Source organism: Rhinatrema bivittatum, chromosome 8 (assembly GCF_901001135.1).
Source record: "Rhinatrema bivittatum chromosome 8, aRhiBiv1.1, whole genome shotgun sequence".
NCBI lineage: Eukaryota > Metazoa > Chordata > Amphibia > Gymnophiona > Rhinatrematidae > Rhinatrema > Rhinatrema bivittatum.
The window spans coordinates 5,540,689-5,557,415 of NC_042622.1; the positions used below are offsets into that span (position 1 = coordinate 5,540,689).

Sequence of the window (16,727 nt, forward strand, 5' to 3'; positions counted from 1 at the left end):
GATAAGGATTTGGTTTGCCGCTGTTCTGTAGGTTTCAATCTGTTTACAAATGTAATAAAGAAATGTGCTGAAAAACCCCTGAGTGAGGCTTGTTGGAACCTGCTTTGAGGTCTCAGGGTGAGAAGTGGGCAATCAAACGTAAATGCTAAATACAGAAAAACTGCTTGTTAGCTGCACCTCCACGCCCAAGGAGAAATTAGCCAACCCATTCATTGGCACTAGCAGCTCTGCCCCTGGAGCTGCTGCCTGCGCATTCAATGGAGAACGGGAGCTCTTCTCTTTATTTTGGTTTTATTAACTGTACAGAAGAAAGAGGAGGCAGTAGTTACCTGGGTGAGCAGAAAGTTTTAGCTTACTGTAAGCATAGGAGCAAGAGAAATCTATACAAGTAGCCCTGGGCTGGCTAGCAGGACAGGTGAAAGCCCCAAAGAGAAGGGGGCTTCGTTTCAGGGCAGTGCTGGATGTTGCATGCACAGGACTCTGCTTTCTGGGGTTCCTCATTCCACTGAGGAGCACGGCAGCAGGGAGAGGAGGATCCGACAGGAGGGCACATATGTAACTGAACTCCTGATAGCTCTGCTCTGCTGTGCATGAGCCAGGGGCAAGCTGCATGGGTCTCCCTGAAAGTAAAAATGCATCTCAAAGCTGCCGACAGCAGCAAGAGACGCAGAGCCATCGGCTGCTGAGGGCCAATGGGTGGGGAAGAGGAGAGGGCTGTTTGAGGGAGAGACTGCTGGGTAGGTGTGAGAGACTGCTGGGCGTGTTGAGAGAGACAGCTAGGTAGGTGTTGAGACTGCTGGGAGTGTTGAGAGGCTTCTGGGGACTGGGGGTGGAGGTGATGAGAGAGACTGCTGGGTAGGTGTTGAGAGAGACTGCTGGACAGGTGTGAGAGACTGCTGGGTAGGTGTTGAGCGAGACTGCTGGGTAGGTGTTGAGAGAGAGGTTTCTGGGGACTGGGGGGTGGTGGTGATGAGAGAGACCAAGGGGTAGGTGTTGAGAGACTGCTGGGAGTGTTGAGAGAGACTGCTGGGAGTGTTGAGAGAGGCTTCTGGGGACTGGGGGTGGAGGTGATGAGAAAGACTGCTGGGTAGGTGTTTAGAGAGGCTGCTGGGTAGGTGTGAGAGACTGCTGGGAAGGTGTTGAGAGGTTTCTGGGGACTGGGGGTGGTGGTGGTGGTGGTGGTGATGAGAGAGACTGCAGGGTAGGTGTGAGAGACTGCTGGGAGTGTTGAGAGGTTTCTGGGGACTGGGGGGTGGTGGCGGTGATGAGAGAGACTGCAGGGTAGGTGTGAGAGACTGCTGGGAGTGTTGAGAGGCTTCTGGGGACCGGGGGATAGTGGTGATGAGAGAGACTGCAGGGTAGGTGTTGAGAGAGACTGCTGGGAGTGTTGAGAAGCTTCTGGGGACTGGGGGGTGATGAGAGAGGCTGCTGGAGGGTGGTGATGAGAGAGAGACTGCAGGGTACTGAGTCCGAGGGTTACTGGTGTGGCCAGGGTAGAGGAGAGGTCAGCCCAGCCCTTTTGGTTTTGTACATCTTAGTGTGGCAAAGGTTGGCCTCCCCTGTTATAAGGAAGGGAGAAAGGAAGAATGGCACAAGAGACATTTGGAATTCATGTTTTGTGCCAGGATTTGCTAGTTTGGGCTATTTTTGTTCAGAGCTGGAGGAATGAATGGGAATAAGTTTGCAATCGGCTGCTGTAGTATTTGTAGCTGCAGCAGGGGGAGAAGCTGCTTGCCGGCCCTGCTTCCCCTCCCTCGGTGCCTGCCCAGTCCCCACAGTGCTGCTGAGAGCTGCAGACACCTCTGCTGCCTCACTGCTATTATTCAATGCCCAGAAATAAAGGTTTCTTTTCTTCTTTATTCAGGGATCGGGCATTTAGTTTAGGCCTTTTCATTGGTAGCTCAAGGCGAGTCACATTCACGTACTGCACGTAGGTTAACAAATAAAAAAATATAAGCTGAGCCCTTTTTTATTGGCCTGTTGTGTGGATGAGCTTGCAAGCGTCCTTCCTCAGGACCTAACAGAATGGGCAGAAGATGACATTGCCAGAAAATGCAAGTGAATCATAAAATCATCAGAGTGCATTCTATGATTCAATCATATTTAATGCATTTGTTTTACTGACAGAGCACCCCAAGCAGGTACATAACAGCATGACACAAGAAGTCACATGGAATCATACTGTACAGAAAGTATAAATACATGAGAATTAGAGCAGGAAAAGCCACAGAAGCTGCACTTATTTCAGACCTCAAGCCTGGTAAAATGCCATCTTTTGCTCATTGCATTCTGACCTGAGGAACGGAGCACTGAGCCCCTGAAAGCTGGCATGAAGTTCGTCCCTCCTCCTCGCCTTTAGAGTGCGTTAAGCTTCCTTTCCTCCTCGCCTGGCTGAGCGCCGGTTTATAGCTGGAAGGCGGCGGGCTCCTCGGCGCGGGAGCTGGGCCTGAACTGCCGCCGCAGGAAGCCTCCGTAGCGCTTGGGGTTGTCCCATCTCTGCTTGGGCCGGATCCTGCGCAGGAAGCCCCCGTAGCGCTTGTGAAGCTGCTGGGCGCTCCTCTTGGGATACTTGCGCAGGAAGCCCCCGTAGCGCTTCTCCTGCTCCCGGAGGCTCGCGCTGCCCGGGCTGGCACTCGGCTTCTTCAGGCTGCCTCCTCTCTCCTTTTCCAGCTCTTTCATGAAGCTGCCGATCTGCCTGTCCACGCTGAGGCCCCTGGCTTGGGCCCCTGCAGGGTCCACGGAGAGAAGCTCCCTGCACCTTTCCCACTCCTGATAGGAGGGTAGAGACCCCTCACATTCCAGGGAACAGACCTGGAAGAGAGCAACAGACCACCCCAGGTTAACTCCCTTGTCTGCCTCCATTACCCACTCCCGCTGGGAGGGAACTCTCTTTACTCCTCTCACCCTGCCACAATGCCAGGACGCTTCTCCTGCCAGCTCCCAGAGCCCTCTGCACTTATGTTGGAGGCATTTTTGGTTACTTTTGCTGAGAATGTATATAGGAGGGTAGGCCTTACGGATTCAGAGTTCTCAGCCGCTGTGCCAGAGGACTCGGAACCACCACGGACCGCGGCCCCACCCCCTTCCCACCCCTTTTTTAAAGCCCCGGGACATATGCGCGGCCCGGGGCTTGCGCGTGCTGCCGAGCCTATGCAAAATAGGCTTCGGCGCACGAAGGTTTTTTTTTAAAGGGTTACGCACGTAAATTACGCGTGTAACCCTTTGAAAATCTACCCCTGGATTCAAGCCCCCAGGTATATTCCCAGTAATTGTGTGTGACTATTTGTGTAGGGGATAAGCTCCTGGGTTCAAGCCCCCAGGTATAATCCCAGTAATTGTGTGTGACTCTTTGTGTAGGGGATAAACTCCTGGGTTCAAGCCCCCAGGTATAATCCCAGTAATTGTGTGTGACTCTTTGTGTAGGGGATAAGCTCCTGGGTTCAAGCCCCCAGGTATAATCCCAGTAATTGTGTGCGACTATTTGTGTAGGGGATAAGCTCCTGGGTTCAAGACCCCAGGTATAATCCCAGTAATTGTGTGTGACTATTTGTGTAGGGAATAAACTCCTGGGTTCAAGACCCCAGGTATAATCCCAGTAATTGTGTGTGACTATTTGTGTAGGGGATAAGCTCCTGGGTTCAAGCCCCCAGGTATAATCCCAGTAATTGTGTGTGACTCTTTGTGTAGGGGATAAACTCCTGGGTTCAAGCCCCCAGGTATAATCCCAGTAATGGTGTGTGACTATTTGTGTAGGGGATAAGCTCCTGGGTTCAAGCCCCCAGGTATAATCCCAGTAATTGTGTGTGACTATTTGTGTAGGGGATAAGCTCCTGGGTTCAAGCCCCCAGGTATAATCCCAGTAATTGTGTGTGACTATTTGTGTAGGGGATAAGCTCCTGGGTTCAAGCCCCCAGGTATAATCCCAGTAATTGTGTGTGACTCTTTGTGTAGGGGATAAACTCCTGGGTTCAAGCCCCCAGGTATAATCCCAGTAATTGTGTGTGACTCTTTGTGTAGGGGATAAGCTCCTGGGTTCAAGCCCCCAGGTATAATCCCAGTAATTGTGTGCGACTATTTGTGTAGGGGATAAGCTCCTGGGTTCAAGACCCCAGGTATAATCCCAGTAATTGTGTGTGACTATTTGTGTAGGGAATAAACTCCTGGGTTCAAGACCCCAGGTATAATCCCAGTAATTGTGTGTGACTATTTGTATAGGGGATAAGCTCCTGGGTTCAAGCTCCCAGGTATAATCCCAGTAATTGTGTGTGACTATTTGTGTAGGGGATAAACCCCTGGGTTCAAGCCCCCAGGTATAATCCCAGTAATTGTGTGTGACTATTTGTATAGGGGATAAGATCCTGGGTTCAAGCCCCCAGGTATAATCCCAGTAATTGTGTGTGACTATTTGTGTAGGAGATAAGCTCCTGGGTTCAAGCCCCCAGGTATAATCCCAGTAATTGTGTGTGACTATTTGTGTAGGGGATAAGCTCCTGGGTTCAAGCCCCCAGGTATAATCCCTGTAATTGTGTGTGACTATTTGTGTAGGGGATAAGCTCCTGGGTTCAAGCCCCCAGGTATAATCCCAGTAATTGTGTGTGACAATTTGTGTAGGGGATAAGCTCCTGGGTTCAAGCCCCCAGGTATAATCCCAGTAATTGTGTGTGACTATTTGTGTAGGGGATAAACTCCTGGGTTCAAGCCCCCAGTATAATCCCAGTAATTGTGTGTGACTATTTGTGTAGGGGATAAGCTCCCAGGTATAATCCCAGTAATTGTGTGTGACTATTTGTGTAGGGGATAAGCTCCTGGGTTCAAGCCCCTAGGTATAATCCCAGTAATTTTGTGTGACCATTTGTGTAGGGGATAAGCTCCTGGGTTCAAGCCCCCAGGTATAATCCCAGTAATTGTGTGCGACTATTTGTGTAGGGGATAAGCTCCTGGGTTCAAGACCCCAGGTATAATCCCAGTAATTGTGTGTGACTATTTGTGTAGGGAATAAACTCCTGGGTTCAAGACCCCAGGTATAATCCCAGTAATTGTGTGTGACTATTTGTATAGGGGATAAGCTCCTGGGTTCAAGCTCCCAGGTATAATCCCAGTAATTGTGTGTGACTATTTGTGTAGGGGATAAACCCCTGGGTTCAAGCCCCCAGGTATAATCCCAGTAATTGTGTGTGACTATTTGTATAGGGGATAAGATCCTGGGTTCAAGCCCCCAGGTATAATCCCAGTAATTGTGTGTGACTATTTGTGTAGGAGATAAGCTCCTGGGTTCAAGCCCCCAGGTATAATCCCAGTAATTGTGTGTGACTATTTGTGTAGGGGATAAGCTCCTGGGTTCAAGCCCCCAGGTATAATCCCTGTAATTGTGTGTGACTATTTGTGTAGGGGATAAGCTCCTGGGTTCAAGCCCCCAGGTATAATCCCAGTAATTGTGTGTGACAATTTGTGTAGGGGATAAGCTCCTGGGTTCAAGCCCCCAGGTATAATCCCAGTAATTGTGTGTGACTATTTGTGTAGGGGATAAACTCCTGGGTTCAAGCCCCCAGTATAATCCCAGTAATTGTGTGTGACTATTTGTGTAGGGGATAAGCTCCCAGGTATAATCCCAGTAATTGTGTGTGACTATTTGTGTAGGGGATAAGCTCCTGGGTTCAAGCCCCTAGGTATAATCCCAGTAATTTTGTGTGACCATTTGTGTAGGGGATAAGCTCCTGGGTTCAAGCCCCTAGATATAATCCCAGTAATTTTGTGTGACTATTTGTGTAGGGGATAAGCTCCTGGGTTCAAGCCCCCAGGTATAATCTCAGTAATTGTGTGTGACTATTTATGTAGGGGATAAGATCCTGGGTTCAAGCCCCCAGGTATAATCCCAATAATTGTGTGTGACTATTTGTGTAGGGGATAAGGTCCTGGGTTCAAGCCCCCAGGTATAATCCCAGTAATTGTGTGTGACTATTTGTGTAGGGGATAAGATACTGGGTTCAAGCCCCCAGTATAATCCCAGTAATTGTGTGTGACTATTTGTGTAGGGGATAAGCTCCTGGGTTCAAGCCCCTAGGTATAATCCCAGTAATTTTGTGTGACTATTTGTGTAGGGGATAAGCTCCTGGGTTCAAGCCCCCAGGTATAATCCCAGTAATTGTGTGTGACTATTTGTGTAGGGGATAAGCTCCTGGGTTCAAGCCCCCAGGTATAATCCCAGTAATTGTGTGTGACTCTTTGTGTAGGGGATAACTCCTGGGTTCAAGCCCCCAGTATAATCCCAGTAATTGTGTGTGACTCTTTGTGTAGGGGATAAGCTCCTGGGTTCAAGCCCCCAGTATAATCCCAGTAATTGTGTGTGACTATTTGTGTAGGGAATAACCTCCTGGGTTCAAGCCCCCAGTATAATCCCAGTAATTGTGTGTGACTATTTGTGTAGGGGATAAGCTCCTGGGTTCAAGCCCCCAGGTATAATCCCAGAAATTGTGTGTGGCTATTTGTGTAGGGGATAAGCTCCTGGGTTCAAGCCCCCAGGTATAATCCCAGTAATTGTGTGTGACTATTTGTGTAGGGGATAAGCTCCTGGGTTCAAGCCCCCAGGTATAATCCCAGTAATGGTGTGTGACTATTTGTGTAGGGGATAAGCTCCTGGGTTCAAACCCCCAGGTATAATCCTAGTAATTGTGACTATTTGTGTAGGTGATAAGCCTCTGGGTTCAAGCCCCCAGTATAATCCCAGTAATTGTGTGTGACTATTTGTGTAGGTGATAAGATCCTGGGTTCAAGCCCCCAGGTATAATCCCAGTAATTGTGTGTGACTATTTGTGTAGGGGATAAGCTCCTGGGTTCAAGCCCCCAGGTATAATCCCACTAATTGTGTGTGACTATTTGTGTAGGTGATAAGATCCTTGGTTCAAGCCCCCAGGTATAATCCCAGTAATTGTGTGTGTTTATATGAGATTAGCCCCTCAGGTCAGAGCCCCTGGGCAGGATTCCATTGTGCACAGTGTGAACCCATAACAACTTACCAGCTGGTTGATGCGTTTTTCTGCCTCTTTAGTTTGCTCTGTGCAGATGGAGCACTGAGAAGTACAGTCTGCCCAGGCTGTATGCATGCAACCCAGGGATAATACCAGTGCCAGAACCTGCCATTCCATGGCTCCAGTGGGCACCTCCTGCAGAAGGAAAAACAAAACCCAAACGCGGCAGTGAGTATTTTTTACCAGAATCAGAAGTACTCTGTAATGAGTAATATCCTCATGCAGTGTAGGAATTCCTGCAACTCCACAAAGTGCACTGTGTGCACTCACTCCCAGGCTGCTCATTCTTAGGGTTTGCACACCCACTGTGTGCACTCACTTCCGGCTGCTCCTTCTTAGGGTTTGCACACCCACTGTGTGCACTCACTTCCGGCTGCTCCTTCTTAGGGTTTGCACACCCACTCTGTGCACTCACTCCCAGGCTGCCCCTTCTTAGGGTTTGCACACCCACTGTGTGCACTCAGTCCCAGGCTGCTCATTCTTAGGGTTTGCACACCAACTGTGTGCACTCACTCCCAGGCTGCTCATTCTTAGGGTTTGCCACCCACTGTGTGCACTCACTTCCGGCTGCTCATTCTTAGGGTTTGCACACCCACTGTGTGCACTCACTCCCAGGCTGCTCATTCTTAGGGTTTGCACACCCACTGTGTGCACTCACTCCCAGGCTGCTCATTCTTAGGGTTTGCACACCCACTGTGTGCACTCACTCCCAGGCTTCTCATTCTTAGGGTTTGCACACCCACTGTGTGCACTCACTCCCAGGCTGCTCATTCTTAGGGTTTGCACACCCACTGTGTGCACTCACTCCCAGGCTGCTCATTCTTAGGGTTTGCACACCCACTGTGTGCACTCACTCCCAGGCTTCTCATTCTTAGGGTTTGCACACCCACTGTGTGCACTCACTCCCAGGCTGCCCCTTCTTAGGGTTTGCACACCCACTGTGTGCACTCAGTCCCAGGCTGCTCATTCTTAGGGTTTGCCACCCACTGTGTGCACTCACTCCCAGGCTGCCCCTTCTTAGGGTTTGCACACCCACTGTGTGCACTCAGTCCCAGGCTGCTCATTCTTAGGGTTTGCACACCCACTGTGTGCACTCACTCCCAGGCTGCTCATTCTTAGGGTTTGCCACCCACTGTGTGCACTCACTTCCGGCTGCTCATTCTTAGGGTTTGCACACCCACTGTGTGCACTCACTCCCAGGCTGCTCATTCTTAGGGTTTGCACACCCACTGTGTGCACTCACTCCCAGGCTGCTCATTCTTAGGGTTTGCACACCCACTGTGTGCACTCACTCCCAGGCTTCTCATTCTTAGGGTTTGCACACCCACTGTGTGCACTCACTCCCAGGCTGCTCATTCTTAGGGTTTGCACACCCACTGTGTGCACTCACTCCCAGGCTGCTCATTCTTAGGGTTTGCACACCCACTGTGTGCACTCACTCCCAGGCTTCTCATTCTTAGGGTTTGCACACCCACTGTGTGCACTCACTCCCAGGCTGCTCAGACTCAGGGTACCCTTGCTCCAGGGCTGTCCATGATCAGGGTTTGTCCTTCCACATTGTGCACTCCCTTCCAGACTGTTCATTCTCAGGATTTTCATACGCATACTGTGCATTCACTCCCAGGATGTTCAGAGTTTGCACACCAAACCTGTGTACTCACTCCCAGGTTGTGGACACCCATTCTATGTACATCTTCACTGTAAGATCTCAGGCTGTGGACACCCATTCTGAACACCATTAGGCTATGTACAGTTTACACATATGCTGTGCAGTTTCAGGCTGTTACGCTCATGCCATGCACTGTCAGGCTGTATACATTCAGACCATGCACCATCAAGCTGTGAACACCCATGCTATACACTGTCAGGCTGTGTAGACTCACACTTTGTATGCTCCTGAGGTGCACTGTCTGGCTATGTATGCTCCACACTGTGCACACTTATGATGTACACTGTCTGGCTGTGTCCCCTCCCACTGTGCACTGCCAGGCTGTGTAGACTCTCACCGTGTACGCTCATGGGGACGGATTTTAAAAAGCATTTACATGCGTAAATCTGGGTTTTACGCATGTAAATGCACTTTACTCGAGTAAGTGGGCTTTTGAAAATTGCTACAATATATGCCATTGAATCGTCCATAGGATTTATTCGCATAAGTGCACTTTACGTGAGTAAATGGCTTTTGAAAATTGCTACAATAGTAGTTACATTTATGCGCGTAACTCCTTTGAAAATTACCCCCATGTTGTGCACTGTCTGGCTGAGCAGACTCACGCTGTGCACTGTCTAGCTGTGTACGCTCATGCTGTGTACTGTCTGACTGTGTATCCTCATGCTGTGCCCAGTTAGGCTGTGTATGCTCATGATGTGCAATGTCTGGCTGTGTACACTCATGCTGTGTAGTGTCTGGCTGTATACGCTCCCACTGTGCACTGTCCCTATGAGGAAAGTCTGAAGAGGTTAGGGCTGTTCAGCTTGGAGAAGAGATGGCTGAGGGGGGATATGATAGAGGTGTTTAAAATCATGAGAGGTCTAGAACGAGTAGATGTGACTCGGTTATTTACTCTTTCGGATAATAGAAAGACTAGGGGGCACTCCATGAAGTTAGCATGGGGCACATTTAAGACTAATCGGAGAAAATTCTTTTTTACTCAACGCACAATTAAACTCTGGAATTTGTTGCCAGAGGATGTGGTTAGTGCAGTTAGTGTAGCTGGGTTCAAAAAAGGACTGGATAAGTTCTTGGAGGAGAAGTCCATTACCTGCTATTAAGTTCACTTAGAGAATAGCCACTGCCATTAGCAATGGTTACATGGAATAGACTTAGTTTTTGGGTACTTGCCAGGTTCTTATGGCCTGGATTGGCCACTGTTGGAAACAGGAAGCTGGGCTTGATGGACCCTTGGTCTGACCCAGTATGGCATTTTCTTATGTTCTTATATTCTTATGTCAGGCTGTGTAGGTTCACGCTGTGTACGCTTATGATGTGCAGTGTTTGGCTGTGTAAGCTCCCACTATATATGCACATGCTGTGCACGGTCTGATTATGTATGCTAATGTTGTGCACTCTGAGGCTGTGTACATTCGTGCTGTGCATTGTCTGGCTGTGTACACTCATGATGTGTGCTATCTGGCTGTGTAAGCTAGGGATGTGCAAAAGGAAAAAAATTTGTTTCCATTCTTATTCATTTTGTCAGGACCCAAATTCGTTGCATTTGTTTCATGGGGCAAAACCCAATTCTTTTGATTCGTTGTATTCGTTTTCCGCTTTTCCATTAAAGTTAATGGAGGAAGTATTTGCAACCTATTTTTGGCTGCAGAATTGGGGTTTTCTTATCAATTCTGATGAAACTTCTGGGGAATAATCATCAGAATGAGAAAAGAGCTCCAAGGTACTTAGACTGTGGCAAAGTGGCATGAATAGCCTAAGGCACTTTAAAGGGGCAAAGGGGGAGCAGGAATGGCAAGAGTGCTTTAACAGAGGTGCAAAGCAGCAACGAGAGTGTCAAAAACACACCACAGCTTCAATAGAGAGCACCGATAACAGATGCATGAACCCTCGAAGGCAGCACGACAGGCAAAGTGGCAAAACAAGTGGCATCAACATCCTACAGCACAATGAATGGGGAACGTAGCAAGCAGAAAGACTAGCACCAACACACTGAGCAACCATGATAGTGGCAAGAGCACCACAAGGAGTTGAGTGAGTCATCTGGAGTATGGCAGCAAGGCAGGGTGGCAGAAAGTTGATAGGGGCAAAACAGGCTGGCAGAGCGGAGGTAGTCAGGTCCCTGTGGTGTTGATAGGGGAAAGACAAGGAGGCAAGATAAGACGAGGCTCAACATGCGGCGCGACTGTCAACCGAGGCATACTGTCCACCCGACCCGTCTTGAAACACGGACCAAGGAGTCTAACACGCGTGCTAGGACCTGAAACATGATGAACTATGCCTGGGTGGGGTGGAGCGTTGCTGCTGTGCACAGGGCCAGTGCAAGGGTATTAGGCACCCTAGGCAAACCTTACAGCCTGGCACCCTACCCCCCACCTCCCCATACACAATTTTAAATTATGCATTTAACACATATTTTACAAGAAAAGTGACATTCTGAGGTAAAATTAATATATACGTTATTGTGATAACTTCATGCACTGTTGTGATGCCAACAAGAAAACTTTGCATCTTGGAATTCATATGGCATCATACCTATTGTGATATGTTTCGGCATGGTCCTCCCGTATCAACCCAGTACTATCTGCCAACACTCAAAGAATAACAACCCCACCTATGAAAAAGAATACCACAAATATTACACCAGAATCTAAAATATTAATACACCTCCTATGAGGAAAACAGAACAGGCCAAGCTACTACAGATCCCTACAGAGAATCCACATGCTAAAAGAATGCTTCACCTCAGTCTTTGCATGCAGAACACAAACCCTCACCAAATACAGAATAAAGCCACATAAAGTATAAATAGAAATGTGCAGACAACAACTGAACTGTAAAACGCATCACGCCAGACTCTATACAGTGCAACAATGGAAAAACATAAATGTCACCATTCCTCATGAAACAATCAATAAAATCAAGATATATAAATCATTAATCATAATAGTAAATTCATACTAATTAAATAATTTCAAAACAATTATTGGATATTCTATTCATCAGCTAACGACTCATGCAAATTTTGAAAGCTTTACCAAACACCAATAAAATATTTCAAACAGCAGACACATCACATACTACCCAATAATTAAAATGGTAGTCAGTTAAGAAAAATGAACTTAAAAAGCCACCTTTACTTACCCTCTCCAGCAGTTCTCCTATTCCATTCCCTTGCAGGCCACACTAGAAGCAGCAGAGCTGCTGAAGCTGTCCTCACAGACCTCTTCCTTAGGGACCACAACCAGTCCCTTCTGTCTGTCACACACACAGACACCAGACACACCCTCAGGACCAGTTTCTGTCTCTCACACACCAATCATCTCCCCAACCAGTCTCTCTCACTCTCACACACACACACACCAGTCATCTCCCTGATCAGTCTTTTTCACACATGCACATGTCACCTCTCTGGCCAGTCTCTCCCAATCACACAATGCTCTCGCTCTCTCTTACTTACACAGGCTTTCAATCACACACAGGCTCTCTCTATTTCACTTACACACAAGCTCTCAATCACACACATGTTCTATCTCACTTACAAATAGGCTCAGTCACACACATGCCCCCTCTCTCTCACAGCCACAGCCAGCCAAAAACATTCTCCATCTCTCTCTCGCACACACACATTGACACACACAAGCACCCTCCCTGACTGACATATACACCACACACACACACACAGAAGCACCCTCCCTATCTCTCATACATGAAGCACCTTCCCTGTCTCACACACAGAAGCACCATTCCTTTCTCACATACACACCACACATACACACACAGAAGCACCATTCCTTTCTCACATACACATACACAGAAGCACCCTTCTGATCTCAAATACATATACACACAAAGGTCCCCAGCTGAACAGCTCGTCTCCATCGCTGGCTGCGCCAGTCTTCATTTCTCCGGCGGCAGTGGCTGGTAGTGGCCATCTTGTTTTCGTCGGCCCCGCCAGCCTGCTCTCCATCGACGGCTGACTGCGCCGGTCTTCATTTCTCCAGTGGCGGTGGCTGGCAGCGGCCATCTTTTTTTCTTCAGCCCCACCGGCCTGGTCTCTTCATTTCTTCGGCCCGGCGCCCTCAATGGCCCGGAGCAGAGGAAGCCACGTGATCTGCTAGTCTGGTCCACCGGGGGGAAGCCCGATCCCCTGATAGGCCAGTACTCTCACATGGCCTTCTATTTCTAAAACACCGCAGTGCGAACCAAAAGAATGGAAACGTATGATATGTTGCATTCGTGGGGGTTCGCCATGCGTTTTGCGGACCCACAAATGCAACGAATAGGGACCCATACGTTGCAGACTGCACATTCGTTCAAAACGAATGCACATTTTTATTTATTTATTTAACACTTTTTTATACCGGCGTTCGTAGGACACATCACGTCGGTTTACAAGTAACTGAGAAAAGGAAATTACAATGAAAGAGGAAAGGGCTAACTGGATAATATACAAAAGTACAATAGAAGAGAATCAACGAGCAGAGTTACAACTTTTTGCATTCAAGTTAGGATTAGAATTAGAATTAGCATCCCAAGTGTAAGCTAATGCTGTGCACTCTCAGGCTGTGTACGATCCCGTTGTACACTGTCTGCCTGTGCAATTCCACCATCTGTTCATTCAGTCACTTAGTGAGCAATTCACTGCGGAATTTAAGGATAGAAATTAGCATGTTTCTACAACTGTCAAACGTTTGCTTTCAGAGAGTGCATTTCAAGAGGTCTATGAAGAATTATCTGACTCCATGTTATCTGGAATGGCTGAGCCAATCCTGCCTTCATTTATACTTCCATTTCCTGTAAAAGTAGGGGTACAAAAGTTTAGGGATCAGAACTGGCTCTGCCTTTACAAATAACAAACCCAGAACTAAGAAATTTGTGAATGTTCTCATTGAGGGGCCAATGTCATGATGTGGGCCCTGCTCACTGTGCCTTAAAGTTACTGCATTAACCTAGTGTGTACTAACGTAATATGCCTAAACATGGGGCAAGAGACATTTCCACATTTCTTGCACAAAGCAGCACAATGGGGATCGCTTGGATCGGGAAAGACAGAAACACGATGTCAGAAAAGAGGCATCCAACCTGCTCATGCTCCCATTGCAATCACTACCACTCCCTCACGAATCCCCGGCATCATAAGAACATAAGAAGCTGCCATACTGGGTCAGACCAAGGGTCCATCAAGCCCAGCATCCTGTTTCCAACAGAGGCCAATCCAGGCCATAAGAACCTGGCAAGTACCCAAAAACTAAGTCTATTCCATGTAACCATTGCTAATGGCAGTGGCTATTCTCTAAGGGGCGGATTTTCAGAGCCCTGCTCGCGTAAATCCGCCCAAAACCGGGCGGATTTACGCGAGCAGGGCCCTGCGCGCCGGTGAGCCTATTTTACATAGGCTCACCGGCACGCGCAGAACCCCGGGACTCGCGTAAGTCCCGGGGTTTTCGGAGTGGGCGTGTCGGGAGGCGTGTCGGGGGGCGGGGCCGTAGCGCGCGGCGTTGCGGGGGCGTGTCGGCAGCGTTTTGGGGGCGGGTACGGGGGCGTGGCTACGGCCCGGGGGCGTGGCCGCGCCCTCCGTACCCGCCCCCAGGTCGCGGCCCGGCGCGCAGGAGGCCCGCTGGCGCGCGGGGATTTACGCCTCCCTCTGGGAGGCGTAAATCCCCCGACAAAGGTAGGATGGGGGTTTAGACAGGGCCGGGCGGGTGGGTTAGGTAGGGGAAGGGAGGGGAAGGTGAGGGGAGGGCAAAGGAAACTTCCCTTCTAGGCCGCTCCGATTTCGGAGCGGCCTAGGAGGGAACGGGGGTAGGCTGCGCGGCTCGGCGCGCGCAGGCTATACGAAATCGATAGCCTTGCGCGCGCCGATCCAGGATTTTAGCCGATACGCGCGACTACGCGCGTATCTACTAAAATCCAGCGTACTTTTGTTTGCACCTGGAGCGCAAACAAAAGTAGGCTGTTCGCGCTCGTCTGAAAATCTACCCCTTTGTGAACTTAATAGCAGGTAATGGACTTCTCCTCCAAGAACTTATCCAATCCTTTTTTAAACACAGCTATACTAACTGCACTAACCACATCCTCTGGCAACAAATTCCAGAGTTTAATTGTGCGTTGAGTAAAAAAGAACTTTCTCCGATTAGTTTTAAATGTGCCCCATGCTAACTTCATGGAGTGTCCCCTAGTCTTTCTACTATCCGAAAGAGTAAATAACCGATTCACATCTCCCTGTTCTAGACCTCTCATGATTTTAAACACCTCTATCATATCCCCCCTCAGTCGTCTCTTCTCCAAGCTGAAAAGTCCTAACCTCTTTAGTCTTTCCTCATAGGGGAGCTGTTCCATTCCCCTTATCATTTTGGTAGCCCTTCTCTGTACCTTCTCCATCGCAATTATATCTTTTTTGAGATGCGGTGACCAGAATTGTACACAGTATTCAAGGTGCGGTCTCACCATGGAGCGATACAGAGGCATTATGACATTTTCCGTTTTATTCACCATTCCCTTTCTAATAATTCCCAACATTCTGTTTGCCTTTTTGACTGCAGCAGCACACTGAACCGACGATTTCAATGTGTTATCCACTATGACACCTAGATCTCTTTCTTGGGTTGTAGCACCTAATATGGAACCCAACATCGTGTAATTATAGCATGGGTTATTTTTCCCTATATGCATCACCTTGCACTTATCCACATTAAATTTCATCTGCCATTTGGATGCCCAATTTTCCAGTCTCACAAGGTCTTCCTGCAATTTATCACAATCTGCTTGTGATTTAACTACTCTGAACAATTTTGTGTCATCTGCAAATTTGATTATCTCACTCGTCGTATTTCTTTCCAGATCATTTATAAATATATTGAACAGTAAGGGTCCCAATACAGATCCCTGAGGCACTCCACTGTCCACTCCCTTCCACTGAGAAAATTGCCCATTTAATCCTACTCTCTGTTTCCTGTCTTTTAGCCAGTTTGCAATCCACGAAAGGACATCGCCACCTATCCCATGACTTTTTACTTTTCCTAGAAGCCTCTCATGAGGAACTTTGTCAAACGCCTTCTGAAAATCCAAGTATACTACATCTTTATCCACATGTTTATTAACTCCTTCAAAAAAGTGAAGCAGATTTGTGAGGCAAGACTTGCCCTGGGTAAAGCCATGCTGACTTTGTTCCATTAAACCATGTCTTTCTATATGTTCTGTGATTTTGATGTTTAGAACACTTTCCACTATTTTTCCTGGCACTGAAGTCAGGCTAACCGGTCTGTAGTTTCCCGGATCGCCCCTGGAGCCCTTTTTAAATATTGGGGTTACATTTGCTATCCTCCAGTCTTCAGGTACAATGGATGATTTTAATGATAAGTTACAAATTTTTACTAATAGGTCTGAAATTTCATTTTTTAGTTCCTTCAGAACTCTGGGGTGTATACCATCCGGTCCAGGTGATTTACTACTCTTCAGTTTGTCAATCAGGCCTACCACATCTTCTAGGTTCACCGTGATTTGGTTCAGTCCATCTGAATCATTACCCATGAAAACCTTCTCCAGTACGGGTACCTCCCCAACATCCTCTTCAGTAAACACCGAAGCAAAGAAATCATTTAATCTTTCCGCGATGGCCTTATCTTCTCTAAGTGCCCCTTTAACCCCTCGATCATCTAACTGTCCAACTGACTCCCTCACAGGCTTTCTGCTTCGGATATATTTTAAAAAGTTTTTACTGTGAGTTTTTGCCTCTATGGCAAACTTCTTTTCAAATTCTCTCTTAGCCTGTCTTATCAATGTCTTACATTTAACTTGCCAATGTTTATGCTTTATCCTATTTTCTTCTGTTGGATCCTTCTTCCAATTTTTGAATGAAGATCTTTTGGCTAAAATAGCTTCTTTCACCTCCCCTTTTAACCATGCCGGTAATCGTTTTGCCTTCTTTCCACCTTTCTTAATGTGTGGAATACATCTAGACTGTGCTTCTAGAATGGTATTTTTTAACAATGACCACGCCTCTTGGACATTTTTTACTTTTGTAGCTGCTC

The 16,727-nt window shown here is 47.9% G+C and overlaps 1 protein-coding gene across 1 annotated transcript in view; it reads right to left on the bottom strand.

Moving 5' to 3' along the window:
- Nucleotides 1-347: 347 nt before the first annotated feature.
- The window catches only part of PDYN (prodynorphin), a 35,664-nt gene continuing 19,284 nt past the window's right edge, over nucleotides 348-16,727 (bottom strand). The window contains exons 2-3 of the mRNA XM_029612668.1: nucleotides 7,014-7,160; nucleotides 348-2,811 (exon numbers count right to left, since the gene is read on the bottom strand). Of these exons, the coding sequence (XP_029468528.1) occupies nucleotides 2,404-2,811; nucleotides 7,014-7,142 (537 nt within the window). The 5' untranslated portion in view covers nucleotides 7,143-7,160 and the 3' untranslated portion in view covers nucleotides 348-2,403. The remainder of the gene's footprint in view (nucleotides 2,812-7,013; nucleotides 7,161-16,727) is intronic.